Source organism: Peromyscus maniculatus, chromosome 10, assembly GCF_049852395.1.
Source record: "Peromyscus maniculatus bairdii isolate BWxNUB_F1_BW_parent chromosome 10, HU_Pman_BW_mat_3.1, whole genome shotgun sequence".
Taxonomy (NCBI): domain Eukaryota; kingdom Metazoa; phylum Chordata; class Mammalia; order Rodentia; family Cricetidae; genus Peromyscus; species Peromyscus maniculatus.
In genome coordinates this window covers 5,133,982-5,154,789 of record NC_134861.1, presented here as the reverse complement: position 1 = coordinate 5,154,789, position 20,808 = coordinate 5,133,982, and the positions used below count along the sequence as shown (strand labels likewise).

General features: G+C 38.8%; 1 protein-coding gene across 5 annotated transcripts in view; it reads left to right on the top strand.

The window, feature by feature from the left end:
* Nsd2 (nuclear receptor binding SET domain protein 2) overlaps positions 1-20,808 on the top strand; it is an 85,987-nt gene that overhangs the window by 43,978 nt on the left and 21,201 nt on the right. For 3 of the 5 annotated variants that reach the window (XR_013043100.1, XM_076547003.1, XM_076547004.1), the window contains 4 exons: positions 2,561-2,705; positions 7,383-7,501; positions 11,155-11,236; positions 12,311-12,435. Coding sequence is in view for 4 of the 5 variants with exons in the window: in XM_076547003.1 (XP_076403118.1) it covers positions 2,561-2,705; positions 7,383-7,501; positions 11,155-11,236; positions 12,311-12,435 (471 nt within the window). In the remaining variant the exon portion in view is untranslated. Of the gene's footprint in view, positions 1-2,560; positions 2,706-7,382; positions 7,502-11,154; positions 11,237-12,310; positions 12,436-14,962; positions 19,815-20,808 lie in introns of those variants that run through there. The other 2 variants (XM_076547005.1, XM_076547006.1) reach the window with 2 other exon arrangements.

The window sequence follows — 20,808 nt, the reverse complement described above, 5'->3', positions numbered from 1 at the left end:
ACCAATGAGAAGGCAGAACAATAATACTATAAAAAAGGCGTACAGACAGGAAGTAGCTCTTTTTCGGGAAGCTGGGACACCGCAGGCGGAAGGGTGAGATTTTAGCTCTGAGCTCTGACCTCTCGGCTTTCTCTTTTACATTGTTTCTGTGTTTCTTATTTAATAAGATGGTTAGTTACATCTATAGTTGTCCAGTTTTTAGACTTTGCCATGGTTAGACTTCAGAAATAAGAGTGCATCCCTGTGTTGCTGTCACTCATTATTCATGTGCTGGGATAGTAAGTACAGTTGCCTTTTTGTCATGAGTGGTGTTTTTTAAACTGTGGTAGAATTTCAGTCTGCCTCTTAAGATGTATGGAAATATTTAGAACTTGGCTCATTTTTCGGTTATTGTTAGATATTAACCCTGTGAGTTCTAAGCATTTATTTTTATTATTTTTTATCTATTTTTATTTTATGTACATTGGTGTTTTGTCATGGTTGTTGGAGCTCTTGGAATTGGAGTTACAGTTACAAGCTGCCATGTGGGTTCTGGGAATTGAACCTGGATCCTCTGGAAGAGCAATTATTGCTCTTAACCATTGAGCCATTCTCTCCAGCCCTCTAAGCATTTAGTATTGAACTTTTAATAAGAATGTGGCTCTCGCCGGGCGGTGGTGGCGCACGCCTTTAATCCCAGCACTCGGGAGGCAGAGGCAGGCGAATTTCTGTGAGTTCGAGGCCAGCCTGGTCTCCAAAGCGAGTTCCAGGAAAGGCACAAAGCTACACAGAGAAACCCTGTCTCGAAAAACCAAAAAAAAAAAAAAAAAAAAAAAAGAATGTGGCTCTCAGGATTAGTCTCAGATCACAACGTGTCAGGGCTGGAAATATTTATTTACAAAGTTATCTGACAGGGCCTTGCAGGAGATGCCTGATACAAACTCTGATAGTTTGTCTTTAGTAAATACAGAAGACATGAAAGGCAGTAGCGATCGAAGGATTGGAAACAGTAAAAACATAAAAACCTGGATCATAGTTATACTCTTTGGATTTTAGTGCTGTCTTGAGTCCACTGTCCATAGTTTCTTCTATACATGATGCTTACAAGAATTTCACCTTTTGAAATGAATTGAATCTGTGGGTATTTTGACAGTACACTTACTAGACATAAAGTCCTATGCTTCATATTCAAAAGTTTTTATTAAAAAAGCTTTTAGACTTGTTAAGTTCAATAATTTACAACTCTCCACACAAAACTTACTTGTATATGTCACAAAAAAAAAGAGAAAAATTATACTGAAGTTATACTTGACTATACATGTTCACTGTATCTTGTATCACTCAAAGTTCAGGCATTCTGGAAAGAAAGGGTTTTTCTCTTAATCTGGAGGTCTGCTGTGCCCAGATAATTCTGAGAGTCCTCACGTAGCTGTACATCATAAACTACAGTAAAATGCCAAAATGCAGCAACATATTCTATCTACGGGTTATCAAGTGGTCATTTTGAAGCTTGACCCTTTTTTTTTTGTTATGATTTCGAATCTCTGAGAGGATGTTTAAGTATTTCTGCTGTTCATTTTTCCTGTAAAACAAGACAAAATACTATGCTTCCTGCCCATCTTCATTGCATCCTAGACTTCGTTGTCTTTGATGCTCCTTGAGTTTCTTACTGGCTTATGTCACGGGGAAAATCAGCAACAATTTCAAGCGTATACCAAAGATCTAAATCTGATCCTCAATGTTGGTTATTGTCAGTACTTCTACTTGATAAGGGAATTTTGGAAGCCAATCACAGAATTTGAAAATAAACTCTAGTTTCTCCTTAGTTGTGATGTTTTTCATTGAGGCCAAGGACTCATTATAAAACATTTTGCCAATACGAATATTTATATTTGGTTCAGGAACAAAACATTGTAGAGTGGTTTGCTGGTAGCTTATTTTAAAGCAAAGGAAAAACAGCTGAGCATGAACATTATCTTTGGAACAGTTTGTGAAAATACGGTATAAAAGTCTTTGCTTCCTGTTGTTTTAAATATTCTTATACAGAGGTATTAGTAATTCCATTTTTGGAAAAATCTTAAAAATTGCCCAAATGTTGACACCAAGTACATTGGAAAACAGTGTCTTTGGTAGTAAATGTTTTCTCTTCATATATCTGTAATTTTCTTTCAAAGTAAATTTTGTCTTTAATACAACTAAGTTAAAACTCTTGAGTGCTAACATGTTGTATATAAACAAAACAATATGCTTTGTTGGAGGAAAATTTCCTTTCTTGGAATGTGGAAAATAAAATAAAAATAAAAAAAAAATGCTACATATTCCCCAGGCAGTGATGGCACACACCTTTAATTCCAGCACTTGGGAGGTAGAGTCAGGCAGATCTCTGTGAGTTCAAGGCCAGTCTGGTCTACAGAGTGAGTTCAGGACAGGCAGGCTCCAAAGCTACACAGAGAAACCCTGTCTCAAAACAACAACAACAAATGCTACATACTCAATTTCAAAGGACTATTATTTGATTTTATTAAATCACAATGAATTTTATGAGCATAGAATTTTATTGCCCTCCTTTCTGTGTTCATAGGTTGTAGCTGAACATCCAGATGTCTCAGGAGAGGAGATTGAAGAATTACTTGGATCCCAGTGGAACATGCTCAATGAAAAACAGAAAGCACGATATAATACAAAGTTTTCCCTAATGACCTCTGCCCAGTCTGAAGAAGACTCAGGTAAACCTAAACCTGTACAGAGTCTTTTGCTTGGGTGTGATGTATAGAGTGTGGCCACATGAACAGTGTGCATGATCACATCAATACATGTTATTGCGATCCCTTATCACCAATGCAGCTCTTCTTGATGCTCTGTAGGATCCTCACTTTTTTGTTTAGTACTGTAGTACTTGAAGGGGTGGTATAGGAGAGAAGAAAGAAGGAAAGGTAGGTGGTTATAGCACTCTGGGCTTAGTAGCCTGGGTCAGACCCAGTGTAGAGCAGTTAGTTCTTGGCCTGTTGGCTTGAGAACTTACAAATGAGATGACTGGTTGACTTTCATTTAGGTGTCTCATTTCTAGGCTTTCAGTTTAAAACTTTAAAATATACTACATTAAATATCAATTTAGGCTATGGCAAGATGAGGAAGACTTGGAGAAAATGTGTTAACAGTTTTCAGATTTGTTATGTGTAAGCACTTAAGACACACAAGTTCCAAACACACACCCCCAAAAAACAAAAAAACTGTTAATGTAAAAATAAAGTGTAATGTGTTTGAGTGTTAAGTAAAAATACAGAAATAGTCTGTAACTCCTAAAGTTCATTATTGAGTTTTGGAGATGCTAGACATAAAAGCTAAGGCATCCTAGGTAGTCTTAGAATAGCTGCCAGGCATTAGATTTTGACAGTACATACACTACACTAGTAGCCCCTTTGTACCTCCTGGAGATACTCATCTTGATTTAGAGCTTGCTAGGTATCTTGAGTTACTTTTCTGTTGCTATGACAAAGCACCATGACCAATGCAACTTATAGAAAAAAGTTTATTAGGGGCTTATAATTTCAGAGGGTGATTGATTCCATGATCCTCATAGAAGGAAGCATGACAGAAGGCAGGTAGACATGGTGCTAGAGTGATAACAGAACTACATCTCGATCTACAAATATTAGTCAGAGAAAGCTAACTGGGAATGGTGTGGGCTTTTGAAACCTCAAAGCCTACCCCCAGTAACACATACCCTCCAACAAGGCCACACCTCCTAATCAGTCCCAAATTGTTCCACTTACTGGAGACCAGACATTGACATTCAAATATGTGAGTCTATGGGGGCTATTCTCATTCATAGTTCCATATCAGTTCATTATATTAATTTTGAATTTTGTTCAGCATGCTCAGTGTTTGTTTAGATGCTGTAATTAAAAATAGCAAGGATAAGCCGGGCGTTGGTGGCGCACGCCTTTAATCCCAGCACTTGGGGGGAGGCAGAGCCAGGCGGATCTCTGTGAGTTCGAGGCCAGCCTGGGCTACCAAGTGAGCTCCAGGAAAAGGCGCAAAGCTACACAGAGAAACCCTGTCTCGAAAAACCAAAAAAAAAAAAAAAAAAAAAAAAATAGCAAGGATGTTTGGAGGTTGTGAACTTTATTTAAAATGTAAATTAAGCTCATAGTGTGCTAGTATACTAAATCTTGAGTGATATTTCTTTTCAGTGGCTTGTGTACTTAAAAGGCTGGCACTTCTGCAGCCAGGATTAGCTTACCCTAAACAATAAGTATATTTGGGGTTGTACTCAATAGATACATAATGATGATTTCCCCAATATTGTGTGTCAGGTAAGTGCTATTCCTCAATGTCCTTGAACCATGATTTCCAAGTCACCTTGGTGCTGAACATAAAGATGTATAATCTCCCATTGTCAGGTGTTCTGCTGACTTAGTGTAGGGAACTCAGATTTCTTTAGGAAGGACTATGTTTCATCCCAGGTAAAGTAGACAGTGTTCTGGGTGTTTATGGGAAAGAAAGACAAAGAATCACCTCACAGTGGAAAACCTGGGGCTGGTCAGTAACTGGGACTCAGTGTTTAGGGTTGTGAGTGCAAACTGAGGTGTCTGATTGGGTTTGCCATATGGTGTTCATAACTCCAGTAGTGGTTGCACAAACTAACTCCTGCTATCCTCAAATTACAGACAGACCTCTTTCTACCCAGACTTGTGGCCAGTCTACAGTGGTATGGTCAAGATTAAATCCTAGTAAAGATTTTGCCTGGCCTTGTTCATACTAGCCTAGAGTACTTGATTCCTTCATTAATAATTTGAGTCCCAGACCTGAGGAACAGCCCTGTGCAGTTGGTGGCACCCAAGACATGGCACATAGGCTTCCTCCTGAGGCTTTGTGAACATGTCTGTGCTGATGTGTTCTGTCCCAAAAGATAGTGAGTTTTAGAATGACATTTGTAGCTCGAGTTTTCCTGCCTTGCCCACAGTCAGGATAAATCTTTGTCACCCGCCAGTCCCACAGCCGCTCAGACCCAGCCAAGTAAACACAGAGACTTATATTGCTTACAAACTGTATGGCCGTGGCAGGCTTCTTGCTAACTGTTCTTATAGCTTAAATTAATCCATTTCCATAAATCTATACCTTGCCACGTGGCTCGTGGCTTACTGGCATCTTCACATGCTGCTTGTCCTGGCTGTGGCTGACAGTGACTCCTTCTGCCTTCCTGTTCTTTCTTTTCTCCTCTCTGTTAGTCCCGCCTATACTTTCAGCCTAGCCACTGGCCAATCAGTATTTGATTTATTGACCAATCAGAGCAACACATTTGCCATACAGAACATCCCACAGCAGACATTGTTCTTAAGTTTTGTAAATAGTGAAGCCTGGTGGCCTAGGCTCGTAGTCCCAGCTACTTAGGAGGCTGAGGCAGGAGGATTCAAGGCATGTCTAGCCAATGTAGTGAGACTTTTTCTCAAAAAGTAAAAAGATGGCTGGGGATATAATTTAAGTCCTGGGTTCTAGTCTCAGTACCATACACATATGCACAAAAGGAAGTTTGATAAATAGAACGCTAACAAACAGTTATACAAATGAAAATAATTTGTATCCAAAATAAACATTGGCATATTCGAAGCGGTTGTCTCTTTAGAATTTATTCTCTTGCCTTCTATTGTATCTTTCAAAGTCAGTGATACTTGGATACCTTATTATAGATGAGTGATATTTCCGGACACTTAAAATAAGGCACTGTCAAACAAATGTATAACAGGAAGTGCTTAACTTTTAGATGCAGATGTAATTTTGCTTCTTAAAAAATTGTTATTTAAGAGAACACATATTAGCAAATTGTAGTTCTTACTTTTAATTTTTATCTAACTTGTTTGTTTTGTTTTTTCAGACAGGGTTTCTCTGTGTAGCCTTGGCTGTCCTGGAACTTGCTCTGTAGATCAGGCTATGTAGTTGGAAGTTTTCCTGTCCCAACCACCTGTTCCCAAATAACCGGCAGCCGTTTTGCAAATAACTGACTTGGAGACTTAATATAAATTATAAATGCTTGGCCAATAGCTCAGGCTTGTTACTGACTAGCTCTTACAACGTAACCCATTTCTATTAATCTATGTGCTGCTCCAAGGCTTGTGGCTTTTACCTCTATCCCATTTTGTGTGTCTGACTCTTTCTCTGTCTGGCGACTCCTCTAACTCTACCCTTCCTCATCCTATCATTCTCAGTTTGGCTTTCCTGCCTAACTTTATCCTGTTCAGCTATTGGCTAGTCAGCTTGTTTATTAAACCAATCATATCGACATATATTCACACAGTGTACAGAAGGATTATTTCACAGCAAGGCTGACCTCAAACTCACAGAAATTCGCCTGCCTCTGCCTCCCAAGTACTGGCATTAAAGGTGTGTACCACCGCTACCACCAGCCTTATTTAACTTTTTTTTAGATCTGTTTCATTTTTTATGTTTGAGTGTTTTGCCTGTATGTATTTGTGTATAAATGGAGGCCAGAAGAAGGTATTGGAATTACAGATGATTGTCAGCCACTATGTGGATTCTGGGACTCAAACCCAGTTCCACTATAACAATAAGTTCTCTCTACCACCGAACCATCTTTCCAGCCCCTAAGTTGTAGTTTTTTAGAAATTGACTTAAATTCTACTTGTCTTTACATGTTAGTACATAAATTTTTCTTTTTCCCTACTCTGAGAAATGTCTTACTGTTTAGCCAAGGCTGGTGTTGAATTCAAACCCTCTTGTGCTAAGCCTTCTTGTGCTGGGATTACCATGTCTAACCATAAAGGATTAAAAAAAAAAAAAAAAAAAAAGAAGGGGTGCTGTGGAACGTTTCTGTACACTGTGAATATGTGTTACTCTCATTGGTTAATAAAGAGCTAGTTGGCTGATAGCCAGGCAGGAAGTATAGGCAGGACAGCCAAACAGAATGCTGGGAGGAAGAAAGGCGGAGTCAGAGGAGTCTCCAAGAGAGACAGAGCAAGACATGCTGGAGGACAGGTAAAGCCACAAACCATGTGGCAATACATAGATTAATAGAAATGGATTAATTGAAGTTTAAGAGCTAGTTAGTAATAAGTCTGAGATATCAACAGAGCATTTGTAATTAATATAAGCCTCAGTGTTGGTTAATTGGGAGCAGGCAGTTGGGACAGAAAAACTCCATTTACAACTGGGTTATATTTAAATTTAATGCTATAGTATATTAAAAATACAATGCCAAGATAATAATTAAGTAAAATATTTGTGGGTCCCTAGTTCTTTTTTGTGAAGGGATTTGATCAAACATAGGCCTTGGACACGAGTCTGGTTGCTGAATACCTGTCACTGTTTGCATGATGAATGCCAGAGCAGGTTGTGGACTTTCCTTTTCCTGTGTATTTATTCCAATTCTCATTCTTCATTCCAAGGTAACATAAATGGAAAAAAAAGAAACCACACAAAGAGGACAGATGACCCTCCAGAAGATGTTGATGTTGAAGATGCACCCAGGAAAAGACTTAGGACAGATAAGCACAGTCTTCGGAAGGTAATGTTCTGGCCTTTCCTGGCCTGTAAGAACATATACTATAGAATTCTTGAGATTCAACCAAAATATAGGCAGTGGGGTTTTCTGGGCTCTTGCCAAAGCGGTATTCAGAAGTAAGGCTTGCCCTTTTTCTACATTGAAAAGGCCACTGAAGAAAGGACATGCTCATTAACAATTAGGAGCATTAGCACAGAACTATTGGTACTAGTCTGTTCCAGGAATTAGCATCCAGATCCAGAGTAATATATGATGTTTTGATTTTATGTGTTAAAATTACTCTTAGGTTGAAGAGGGCATAGCTCAGTGCTCGATTACTCAAGTAGCATGAGCCTGACCTTTAGTTTCATTGCTAGTACTGTAGGGATTATTATTTATTCAGTGTGTAAACAAGGTACATGAAAACCCATTGAAGATATTTTGTATTGCAATAGGAAGTTAAAGAATCTGTGATAGATACTGGAAAGGGATTATATGAATTTACTCATTTTGTTAGTAATTCATGATCTTGTTTATTCACTGAGAATCCAGTGTGGGCATCACTGAGGACAAATTTAAAATACAGTATGGGTGAAAAGGCAGCCCAGGGCCTTGAGCCTCAGTATTGCCAGCATCTGTTAGAACAACTTGCCTGGTACCTGAAGGGAAGTGTAATTGACCAAGATCTATATGTGCAAAGCAACTGGATTACTCTGTCTGCCATACAAAGATCACACATAGAGAGATTTGACCTTTTAGCACCATTTGTTTCAACTGTCTGAGATATCTAGTTAACTTTGGTAAATTGAGTTTAGGCTTTGAACTGTATTTGAATTTATATTTAACAGTTGTGACACAGTTATATAATTAAGATTTTGGGTAAAGCTTGGTACTTTCACTAAGTTGCCTTTATTATCTTTCTTTTTTTTCTTCTAATTTTGAAGAATAGAAAAATCTCACATATTGCTGAAGTTTAACTATCTATAATTTTTGTCTATCTACCTATATTATTTAACTTTAAGGTTCTATTTCTAGTATGAAATAATAGATTCTGTACCATTATCCTGGTGCATAATGTGTTATTTGGATTCATTTGCCATCACGTTGGTTATGTGGTGGTGAAGTGTTACTATGTGTTACTAGAGTTTGAAGGTACCAGGAAGTTCATATTTAGAGAAGCTCTTTAGATATGTGTGGTCAGAACATTTGAAATACCATAATTCACATTAAATAGCTAAGCATAATTTTTTTAATTTACTAAACAGATCAGAAGATAGCACATGTTTTAAAAGTAGTGGTGTTTGCCCTTCCATCTCAGCACTTGGAAGGCAGAGGCAGACAGGTCTCTAGTTCCAGGCCAGCCTGGTTTGCATAGTAAGACTCTGTCTCAAAAAGTAGTGTTGTCTCTCTGCTCTGGTTTTTATAAATCTTATGTCAGATTGCGTACAATCCCTAGTATGCATTGATTACATTTGATGAGCCAGTAGCATTTCAAAAGCTAAACAAAATTCTTGTGATTACTGTCAGTGGACTTCTATCTACCCTGGCTATAGGTGTCAGTGAATGAGTTCTGGGTCTGATATCTGTGTAAGGTCCCTGTCTACAGGAAGTGGTATGGTAACCATTAGACAACACTGTTCCTATGCTATTGAAGCATGGTTCTTGTTTGTTTTATTTTGGTTTGGTTGTTTTGGTTGTTGTTTGAGATAGGACCTCATGTAGCCCAAGCTGGTTGAGAATTTTCTCTGTAACTTAGGCTGGCTTTTTAAATTCCTAATCCTTCTGCCTCTGCCCTCATGAGTGCTGGGATTATAGGGTTGTGCCACCATACCGTGCTGAGGGCATTTAAACTATATTTTTCTTTTCTTTTTTTTTTTTTTTTTTGGTTTTTTTTTTTGGTTTTTTTTCGAGACAGGGTTTCTCTGTGTAGCTTTGCGCCTTTCCTGGAGCTCGCTTGGTATCCCAGGCTGGCCTCGAACTCACAAAGATCCGCCTGCCTCTGCCTCCCAAGTGCTGGGATTAAAGGCGTGCGCCACCACGCCCGGCCTTTTTTTTGTTTTTATTATTTATATTATTTATTTATTTGAGACAGTCTCACAATGTAGCCTTGGCTGGCCTGGAGTTTACTATATATACCAGACTGGCCTCAAACTCACAGAGATCCACCTGTCTTAGTTTTCTGAGTGCTAGGATTAAATGCACATGTCACCACACGTAGACTGAATTACATTTTTCAAAATCTCAGCACAAAATATTTCATGATATTAAGCATCTATCTATCTATCTATCTATCTATCTATCTATCTATCTATCTATCTATCTATCTATCTATCTATCTGGTTTTTCAAGACAGGGTTTCTCTGTGTAGTTTTGGTGCCTGTCCTGGATCTCGCTCTGTAGACCGAGCTGGCCTCTAACTCACTAAAAATGCCTTTATTTTTTGGGACAGGGTTTCACTATGTAGCACAGGCTGGCCTCAAACTAACTGAGATTTTTACCATGCCCAGATTTTTCATTTCTTTCTTTTTTAAACTAGTACTAGGGATTGAATCCATGGTTATGCTAGGCACATGTTCTACAATTAGCTGGCCTTTTTTTATTTCGAAATTTTATTTAAAAAAATACAGATTTTTTTTTTTTTTGGTTTTTCGAGACAGGGTTTCTCTGTGTAGCTTTGCGCCTTTCCTGGAACTCACTTGGTAGCCCAGGCTGGCCTCAAACTCACAGAGATCCGCCTGGCTCTGCCTCCCGGGTGCTGGGATTAAAGGCGTGCGCCACCGCCGCCCAGCCAGATTTTTATCTTTATTCATGTATATGTGTGTGTGTGTGTGTATGTGTGATTGTATTTTACGGAGGCCAGAAAAGGATGTGTAATCTCTTGGAGTTTGAGTCCAGATGTTTGTGAGTTGCCAGACAAGCATGCTGAGACCCAAACTTATGACCTCTTGAAGATCAGCAAGTGCCATCTCCTTCAGTTCTGCTTTTTCATTTTAAAGTATGATCTCACTAAATTGACTAGCCTGGTCTTGAACTCACTCATGAGCCCAGAAAAGATTTGATTTGTGATTCTTCTGCCTCAGTCTCCCAAGTAACTAAAATTACAGGCCTGTGGCCACTGGTTCAGCATTTTGAAACTTTCCCTCAAATCTTTGGTTGTGGGAAGGTGTTTTATTGTTGATCTCTGTGAAGTAAATATGGAATTTGTCTCAAATTTGGAAATCCCTAGTGTAGTAGCATTATGAGTTACTCTAGTAATGCTGGAACTGACATAGAGGGATGACTTCAGTTTGATTGGGACTCATGAATAGAAAACTAGATTTCCTCTCAGTTTTTTACTTTGTTTTGGATTCAGTGGGAAGTTTGGGTAGCACATGAAATATAACTTATGTAAGGGACCTTAACAGAACTATGGCAGGTACTGGCACAGCCCTGCCCGCTCTACCCTTCTGACAGTTTCTAGAGCAGGAGGTAAGAAAAGAATCACTTCATAGTATTAAAAAAGTCAGTTTGGGCAGCTGTGGTCCTCTTGAGTGTGAGGAATGCATTTTCAAAGGAAGAATTTTCTAATGTGTAAATTTTCAGCAACCTGTGTTCAATCACAGTTGGAGAATTTTTTCCTTTGTTTTCTTTTTCTTTGTCCCCCCCCTCACCTCTTTTTTTTTTTTTTTAAATAATAGAGAGAGACAATCACCGACAAAACAGCCAGAACAAGCTCTTACAAGGCCATGGAGGCAGCTTCCTCGATCAAGAGCCAGGCAGGTAATGTGGTCAGGCTCCTTCTTTCCTGACTCCTCTGGGTGCCTGGGTGGGTGAGCAGGGTGGCCTGGTCCTGTTCTTGGGGAGCCTCTAGTGTGGGCACCTGAGAGGGACAGAGATAAATGAGAACAGGGTTGGGTAACAGGGATCCAGGGATGCCTCAGAAGAAGTAACAATTAAGCTAGGATAAAAAAACAAGTGGGAAAAAAGAACTTGGGGAATTAAAAAATAATTGATTTAATGTGCAAATTGTCATATTCAGTCATATTGAAGTTACTTTTCTACTGATTTTTCACTTTGAAATTTTATTAGAAGAGAAATTTAAACCAAAAATATTCAGATTTCTTCCTTTATGAGATGAGTTGTTACTATAAATTCTTTTACTTTACTGTAGGCCCCTGATGGTTCATACTTACCAGCCAAGAGTAAAAGTCAGGATGAGTTGTTTCTATTTCATATGATAAAGAAATCAGCTTAAAGGATTTTCTGTGAAAAACAGCTGAACAGTAAAAAGGAAAAATCAAACCCATTGACCTATTGTGGATTATCCTGTTAAGACATCTGTCTGATAGATAAGCTCTGTGATGAGTGAGGAGCTATGATTGGAAAGACTGTTTTCTTTGTTCTGCACAAGATCAGGTTTTTAAAAATCAGCTATTTTTTAAACAAGTATTTGTAGATGATTGGAAATTTGAACATAGGATTGCTATTTTTAAAGATGAAGGTGATATTATTGTATTTAGATTTTTATTTTAGAGGTATACACTAGGCTTTTTATGCATGAAATTATAAATCGAGTTGACATCAGATAATTCTACAAGGGGTTATGGATCCACGTGTGGACGAAGCTGCATTGGCCCTGGGTTGTTGGGGGGCGGCAGTTAAGTAGTGGGATATGGGTATCATTGTATAGTTTGTCTGCTTTTGTTTTTTATGATAAAAAGTTAAATCCTTACTGACAACTAAGGACACCAGAATATTCATCTTTAGGATTTCACTTATTTTAGGGGTTATTTAAATCAGTAAGGATGTGGGAGGTTAAGATTTTAAACTTTATAAAATAAACTTACTTTACAGCAACGAAAAATCTTTCTGATGCTTGCAAACCACTGAAGAAGCGAAATCGGGCTTCTGCAACTGCATCTTCAGCACTTGGGTTTAGCAAAAGTTCATCTCCTTCTGCATCCTTAACTGAAAATGAGGTAAAACAATGATGATAGTGATACCATGGCATTCATGTGAAGGCCATTAGTTGCTCAAGTTGCAATGTGAGTGAAAATTCTATTTTAAAAGAATTATGTTGGTGTTCTCCATAGGTATAGGTGAGTTTCAGGTGTTCTTAGCCATCTAAAATTCACAAAATTGAAAGAATAGTGTCCTATTTTAGTCTGAGCACTTTGAATATAAATACATGCACATGGTGAATGTGTAAGTGTACATACATACTTCAGTCTTGTTGCAGAATAATCATTGCAATCTGTTTTAAAATGGTGTGTTCTGTAAACCTCACTCTGTTTTCTCACATGAAAGGAAATTCACTGGCTCTACCAGGACATGCTATGTTGGCCACACTGATACTGGCCACTGTGCACCCACACTGGTGGAATGGAGGGGCTCACAAGCCTGTGGGGAAGCCAAAGGTTTCTTGGTCCTCATGCATTGCGTATCTCTGGTCCTTTGTTCTGGCATGTCTCAGATGTAAGTGTGGAGGCAAGTTAGAACTGTCACTATACTAAGCTTCCTGTGTTTTCTGGACTTGTAAAATACATGATAGCAGAGAAGTAGGTGGTATTATAACAGGCTGTTGCTGCCATCACAATAGTGTAGCGTGTATTGGTGTTACCAAGTCTGCCATTGCCAAAACAAGGAACAGCTCCAAATGCAGGAATGATGGGTTTTTTTGTTTGTTTGTTTCTGTTTTTGTACAGAGGTAGTTTTAATTTGATTCTCATGACTACCTTTATGGATCTTACTTTTCATTTTTAATTTCTTGTTATTTTGATCTCTGTAATTCTGTTTTTTTTTTTTATTATAGACTGGAGATTTATTTTCACAATATTTTTAAGGAGTTGATAACCTTGGTCTTCATGGAAAAGGATAGTGAGGTGGGAACTAAACAGGCTCCTTTATCCTTTTGGATCAAAGGCAGCACTTCTGGCCTGGCCTCTGCTTTGGTCCCTAGTAGGATTGGATGTGTCTTTGCTGTTTCTTCCCATTAGTGGAGGGCTGGGCTTTCCATTGCATGATGATCAGGGACCTTGGTGGCCAGTGGAACACCCTTGAGAATTCTGTTGCTCACTGCTCTGAACCTGAAAGTGTGGTGTAAATCTAGACTATTTCTTTAGTAGGATCTTAGTCACAGACCTGCTCAGTCATACTCTCAAGTGTTCATATATTCACAGGACTGGGGCTTGGTGATCGTTGTTATGTGTAGAAAACTAAGCATTTCGTATAAATGTGTACATTCAATTTGTTGCTGAGCTTCTATCTAAAATGTTACTAATACAAAAAGACTAGTGTTATACAAATTATTTTCCATTTTGCTCTCTTGTCAACATTTAGAGTAGCAGTCTAGAAAATTAAATAAAGATGGTCTAAAGTTCCAGATACTCACATTAAAAATGGAAGGTTTCTGTTCTAGAAACCCTTTCATTTAGGCATTTAAGTTAGAATTTTCATTTATGATTTTTTTTTTAAGTGGTGGAGTTGGAACCCAGGCATTTGTGAATCCAGGCAAGTGTTCTACCACTATGTTACATTACAGCCTTGTAAAAATTTTAAATGATTTTTTTCTTGCTTCATATTTTGGTCTAGTCATCCAGTTGATACTTTACATATGCTGTTGTCAGAAAGGAGAGAGAGAGAGAAATATTGAATTACTGAACTTGTGTCTGTCATTCTTGATCATCAGTATTGGGTACTGAAGGTGAAGACGGTGAGGGTGGAACAGAGAACAGCAGCTGCTGCCATCTCTGACTCAGTGGTCTGAACCTGGAAGGACTAAGATGAAGAAGCATTTTGTAATAAGACTTAGTTGCAACATCAGAGGTTAATAGATGATTTAAGTACATTTATATTATATAGGCAATGCATTAAATTCAAATCCCTTCTTACATTTTGAAGGTAATAACATAAATCTAACATTATACATTATATTCCTTATATAAAATAATTTAAATCCTAGGCCTTCTCTATTGGACTACTTGTGTGGCTTATGTGAATATTCTTTATAGCTTATAGAGTTGCACTATTAATTTAAAATCTTTAGATGAACAAGTAGAGTTGTCCAGTATGCATCAGCATTACTGACCCTCACAGTGAATGTTTACAGGTCTACAGTGCTGAGTGCCTGCTATCACATGAACAAAGCATTAGTGTTATGAAAGGCTATGGAGACTGTTGAGTCTGGTTCTGATGTGAAAATTATGTTTGGAGATCTGACTGCCTCTTCACTTTAGGACAGTCATGTTTTGCATGTTTATATTTCCCTCCCTTTACACACTTGATTGAAAGAGAGTTATGTAGGGTTGGTATTTCAAGACATTTTAGGTCATGTTGTAGTTTAAGTTCTTTAAAAATGTGTGATAAATTTATATTGGAATAATTATTAATTACATGATATTACATCACCCCAATGAAGAGATTAAAATTGCACACTTGCATGACAAAGGCCTGTGAAGGAATTGATGTGATTTAAGTGTTTTGTAACTTCATTTTTTGTTCCCTTAGTAGAGCAAATTCTTATTTTTTTCGCCTTCACTGGTAACAGCTTTTATGGGAGCCCACATCAGTCAAGTTGGACTTGAATTCAGCCGCCCTGTACTGCACTTAGAATGATGTAATATCCCAAGATGTCTGCTGCAGGTGGTGCATCATCGTATACACTAAGTGACATTTCTATCACAATCATTTTATGGAAGATGTGTGATAATCTGTTTTTACTGGTATTAATAAACACATACAATGAAGAAAACAGATAACAAATTTTAAGACCAAGGTAAGATACCCAATCAAGGCCATTTAATCAATCACATTCATCTCATAATAGAAACACATTCATATTCTAAAGATCAATCTGAAGTTCAAGTTGAGGAGGAGGCCTTCCAATTAAGGCTATCCCAGAGCTGTGACAATGGCACCATATTGAAGAGGTTATCCTGTTAATGCTCATTTTTTCCTCTAATTCATAATTTACTGAATTTTTAAGGAAAAATGTCAGCATCTGTTCACTATCAATAAGAACGAACAAGCAGGACACTTTAAGGGGTCCTTTGTCAACTATTTTCATTGCCAATGAAATGTATTCAGTATTGTAGATATTAAACCAGTTTCCCACATAAAAGGCAGGAAGAGTTTTGATTCTGTCCTTTTTTACCTGACAGTTTTACTATGACACTAGACACAGTAGATTTTTAGGGAAAAATGCCATTTACAGTATCATTGTGAACCATTCAACTATTGATCCAGTCACTGATATCTAGAAGACACCATAATCAGGTTATTTACAACAACCACATCATCAGTTGCTTTTGTAAAACATCAGCATCATGTTTTAAATGTTGTGGTTCTGGATGCCCAGCTGGGGCATACCCAGGTGCCCGCATGTTTGCATGGGAGGAAAGGCTCCACTTGCCCTCAGCTCAAGAAGCAGAGCTTGTGCTGTGCACGGGGTGTGTGAGTGGTGCCCAGGCCGTTGCACACAGACACCTCAGTGTTGGACCTGTGATGAAAGTTTCTGAGAAATACTTTTGTTCCAAACCATTAAGTAATGTAACGCATGTAAAACACGTAGAGTGCCTGGCACCTTACAAGGACTCAGTGGTTCACTATTGTGACAGTAATGGTTATTACAATAAAATAATAAAATCACCATCATTCCATTTTTATCCAAAAGTATAAATTTTTCTTTGGCATGAAAAATGATCCTCTTGACTGCATCATGCATGTGTGGATAAAATAAATCCAGGAGTAGCAGAACCCTAGCTCTGTTTGTGTGACACAGTAGGGTATTAGACTGTGAGGTTGTGGTCTGGTAGGTCACTCAGCTGGCTCTGCTCAAATGTGAGCATTCTAAGTTGTACTGTTCTTAAAGGACATGAAAGATCTCAGGTAAATTAATTTTTTTTAAATATAAATCACAAAATTAAAAAGTATGAAGAAATAGGATGGTGTAGAAATGGCCCTGGTTCAAGAAGTGATTTCTCAAAAGTAAAGACACAACACTGAAAAGGTCTTGGGCAGAAGTGAAGGGATTTCATTTGAAATTAGAGCATGATAAATTTTGAGTGGGTGCCCTGGAAGCAGCTATGTGCAGATACAGCAGGAATCAGTCAGAGGACACGCATTTTGCTCTGTGCTGGGGAGTGAGGACTTCAGAACTAGTGGTGATGTCTGCAGTGTGGCACAGTTAGTACCTGCTGAATTCAGAGAGGATGAGGCAAACAAGGGTGGGGATGATGGAATATTCTTCAACTGGGGAAGACATAGCCCACCTGGGGGCAGGTCCTTAGCATGCTGCAGTGAGGATGGAGTGATAGTCCTCCATGTAGGATTTTCCTGCCCCAGAGACCAGCAGTCGTCTTAGAGTAAATAAGCAGAGTTCCATGTCAGCTCTTGGCTGACCTCTTCTAAAAGAGGTGAGTGAGTAGGAAAGAGGTGACTATCAAGAAGGAATACTTGTCTGCTGAGAGTACAAAAAAATGTAACAAATTTGTTACATTACAGATTTAACATGGAATTCCTTCATTTTTTATAAAAATGTCAAAAAAGCAATGCTACCTCTCTAGCCTTAGGTCTTGTGAGCTGCCCACTGTTGAGTTTTGCTTCTGCCATACAGAGAATTAATACCATTTGATCCTATTTGGCTTCAAACCATTGTTTGTATACAATGTTTGCCTGGGAAGGGGAGGTAGCTTTCTGTATAAAACTCTGATTCAAAAGAGACGAAGACTTGAATGAATGTACAAAGGTTTGGATTGCAGCTGTTCTAACAGTGCAAGTTGTCTGTTGCACAGAGCAGCACACCAGGGAGTCCACGTGCTGGATAGAGGCCTGTGCCCAGCAGCCAGGTCCTTCAGGTGCTCCTCAGTCAGCCCCTCTGCTCCAGACGGACTTCTGCCTTCCTGGCGGCTTTTCCTCATGAAAAGTGAATGTTGTCCTTTGGTCACAATGCCTTTAAGTGTAGTTGTAGCTCAAAACTTTGTTTAGTATCGATATCTATTTACATCTGTGTTTCCCAACACAAAACAACTCCAATGTTTTTAAGAGGATGTCCTGAAAACCAACCAGAAATCTAAGCATGACAAGGAAGTAAAATATCATAGGATCTAAGAGGAAAGGGTCCCTGCTTCATGCATGAGGGCATCCATCCCATCCACTACCTCTGAAGAGGTGTAGAACAGCCTGCTTCTGACATGGGTGGAGGGCTTCTTAAGTTGGTCTCTCAGCCAAGGTATATCTAATTCTGGAATTACTTGAGATAGTTCACGCAAAAGCACCAGAAAACTTAAAAACAGAGTTCTCTGGAGCTGGAAGGCAGATGAGGGACAGGGCCTTTTCATTAATGATAGAGCATGTCACAAGACTAGTAAGAAAAAAACAACAAAACCTCACCTGGCAACAACATGTCTGTGACTCCATGCACTCATCCCATGGTTGTGTCTGGAGCCTGTAGGCTGGCTAGATGAATAGGTTACTGGTAACCCATTAAGGTCTGTAACAGAAATATAGAAATACCATATAAAGAAGGAAATAAAAAGATAAACATCTCATTTCTCAAACAAAAATTGATGCCTGTGTTTATGTAAAACTTAAATGATTAAAGAGTGCTCCTGAGAAAGGGTCTCTTTGCCTGGAGTGAGGGCCAGAACTGAATTTTGTTCTGTCTGTCCTTCAGTATTGGTGTGTATTCTATATAAGCTCCTAGCTTACTCAGCCCACTTGAACAGAAAGAGGAACCCTTAGTGAGCGGTTCCTTGTTGGCCTCAGTTGCTTTATATGGGCCTGAGATGCCCCATGAGGTCATGGCTCCCTTTAGGAAATGTTTGTCCAGTGGCAGGTGAACCATAGGGTCATTAACACTTAGTAAATTTGCTTTCTTTCTCTGTCACTGATTCTAAGGTACCATATGTCTTACACACATTCAAACGTAGGTTGCTTGAAGGGTCCTTTGGATTGTTAAATGTACAGCACCTTATTTTATTGTCAATAAATCCATTATCCCAGGTTTTGAAAAATTTAATTACCAAGGACTGCTATTTTTCTTTGAGGAGATAAAATCCAAATTGTCTTTTGCTAGAGAAAAGTAGAAGGGCTTTCCTAACATGCTTTCAGAGCTTTTAGTGCTTCTTACTGACGCTGACTTAGAAAGCTTTCTGGGTTTTATTTTTGTTTTAAGAAACATCGATTCCTGTATATCTTAGCATTTTTGGTGATTGAAATTGATTTTGTTCCTTTTAGGTACTGTTTTTATTGCTAGAATATTAGGATTGTTTTCACTAACTTTCCTGCCAGTGATGGAAAATGGTCATCCTTAGTACACAGAATAGTGTATTTGCATTTTTCCTTGTACAGGAAGGGTAAGGGACATACTCTTCTGGGACTTGACTAGCAAGGGTGTCCGTCCAGCAACCTGACATTTTGTCAGAGTCCTGTGTGTACATCCACATTTATAATTTTTCTCTAGCCTGTGTAGTTGTTCAGCTTTTAACATAATAACCCTGGCAATATTTTGAACCTGCTAGCATTCCAGGGGTACTCTTCTTTTAAAAAAAACAACTGGGATCAGGTGGAGTCCTAGTCTTGGTACAGGAACATTGCCAGTCATATGAGCTTAGAAGGCAGGTAGGCTGGTGGTTCTTGTTCTCAAGCCTTCCAGGTGAGGACACATGGCCTGTTGCTGCAGCTGGCTGGACCAGGTCCCTGCACAGCCTCGACATGGTTGAGTCAATAGAACATTTAGAGACCACTTAACCTTGGGTAAGGGCAGGCCTTTATGGGAGCAGTAACTGTGTGGCTGACTGGCTACAGCTCTCAGTCTTGGCTGTCCTCTTAGGCTAACTGTATAGAAGCTGGCATAGATTAGATGAATATGAAGCACAATGACATTCTGTGGACTAAAGGTTTTTTTGTTTTTTTATTTTTTATTTTTTTTCCTCTTTCATGTTCTCAGTAACTCATACCTGGCTTTAAAGTAGGAGTAGCTAGGAGAATTCTAGTCTGTATAAACTTTAATAAAAATTATTTTGGATTCTAGGATTTTAGAATGGTTGTCTTAACTTCAAATTGTCTTAATTCCACTCTTAATACTTCACTGTGATGTTAACTGGAAGCCCTGCGTGAGATCAGTCTTTTAATTTTAGACCATTATATCTGCTGAGCACAGGATTCTTACCATTTGTAAATCTAAAAGTCTGTGAACACACTTCTACGCTTCTTCCTTTATGAAAGCATAACTTAAACATGAAAATAATGTTGGTTATAGAGATATTTATTGTTCAAGGTCTGTAATTGTATTTTAAAATGATGTAGTATTCAACTTGTGAAGGGAATTGTTTTGTCAAAAAAAAAAAAAAATTAAAAACTCAATGTGTATCAGCCCACAGAAGGGCAGGGGTCTACTTTGTGGCCACAGTGGGGTAAACCCCAGTTACACTCATTAAGCTTTCCTGATGGCCACATAGCTCCTGGCAGTGGGTTGGAAGATGTCTACTGGGTCACATGATGTTTGGTAATGCCATCTTGAAAGTCCCTGTAATAGATGAAGGAGACTACATTTCCTGTCTGTGAAGGAATGTGTGTCTAAGGCAGGTAGGCAACTCAGTACTATCACTTACTGAGTAGAGAGTGGAGAAGTATTTTCAGACTCAAGAAAACTTTGGAAAGTCAGGAGCTAAGCTCCTTGGAAATCAGTACCACAGGCATGACCTTGGTGGACACAGGAAGCCACAGGAAAATTCTTGACAGTCTGTGTCTCATCAGTCACTTCATTTTTCTTTTTTCAAATACATCCTGTTGGATATTGAATAGATCATAGATGTCGTAGACTGAGATCTGGGACTGTGTTGGGACCATACAGGTGATATGTCACTTCCACAAATGGCATCTCCAAGTAAGCTGTCACCTGGTACACATGGAGGTGGAGCCTGCAGCTGGAGTGAGGCGCACACTTGGCTCTGCTTGCAGGTGGTTTGCTGAGCAGAGAGCTGAGGGACCCTCTTGACTGGGTAGGGGTTCGTCCATTTGTGGGGGAGGATGTGGTGGGTGAAGGTGGACCTTCTACAATCTGTCATGGACTGTGATATTGTAAGGTCTATATTCTGTATGTGGATAACAGACCCAATCAGGAAACGAGCCTTATGTGTGTCGTTAACATTTATATTTCCATTCAAAATATGTATTCAGTGTTTATTTCCTCAAACAGACTTTGTTAATTTAGGAAATATCTCCAAGTGGAAACGTGCTAACTTTCTGTAAATCTTAAATAAAAGGTGCTGTTCCTTCCTCTGACCCAGGACTGGTTTGTGTTTTCTGTCTTTCTTTCCATTCCTTTCTCTTTATAGTTTTTAAATTTGCTT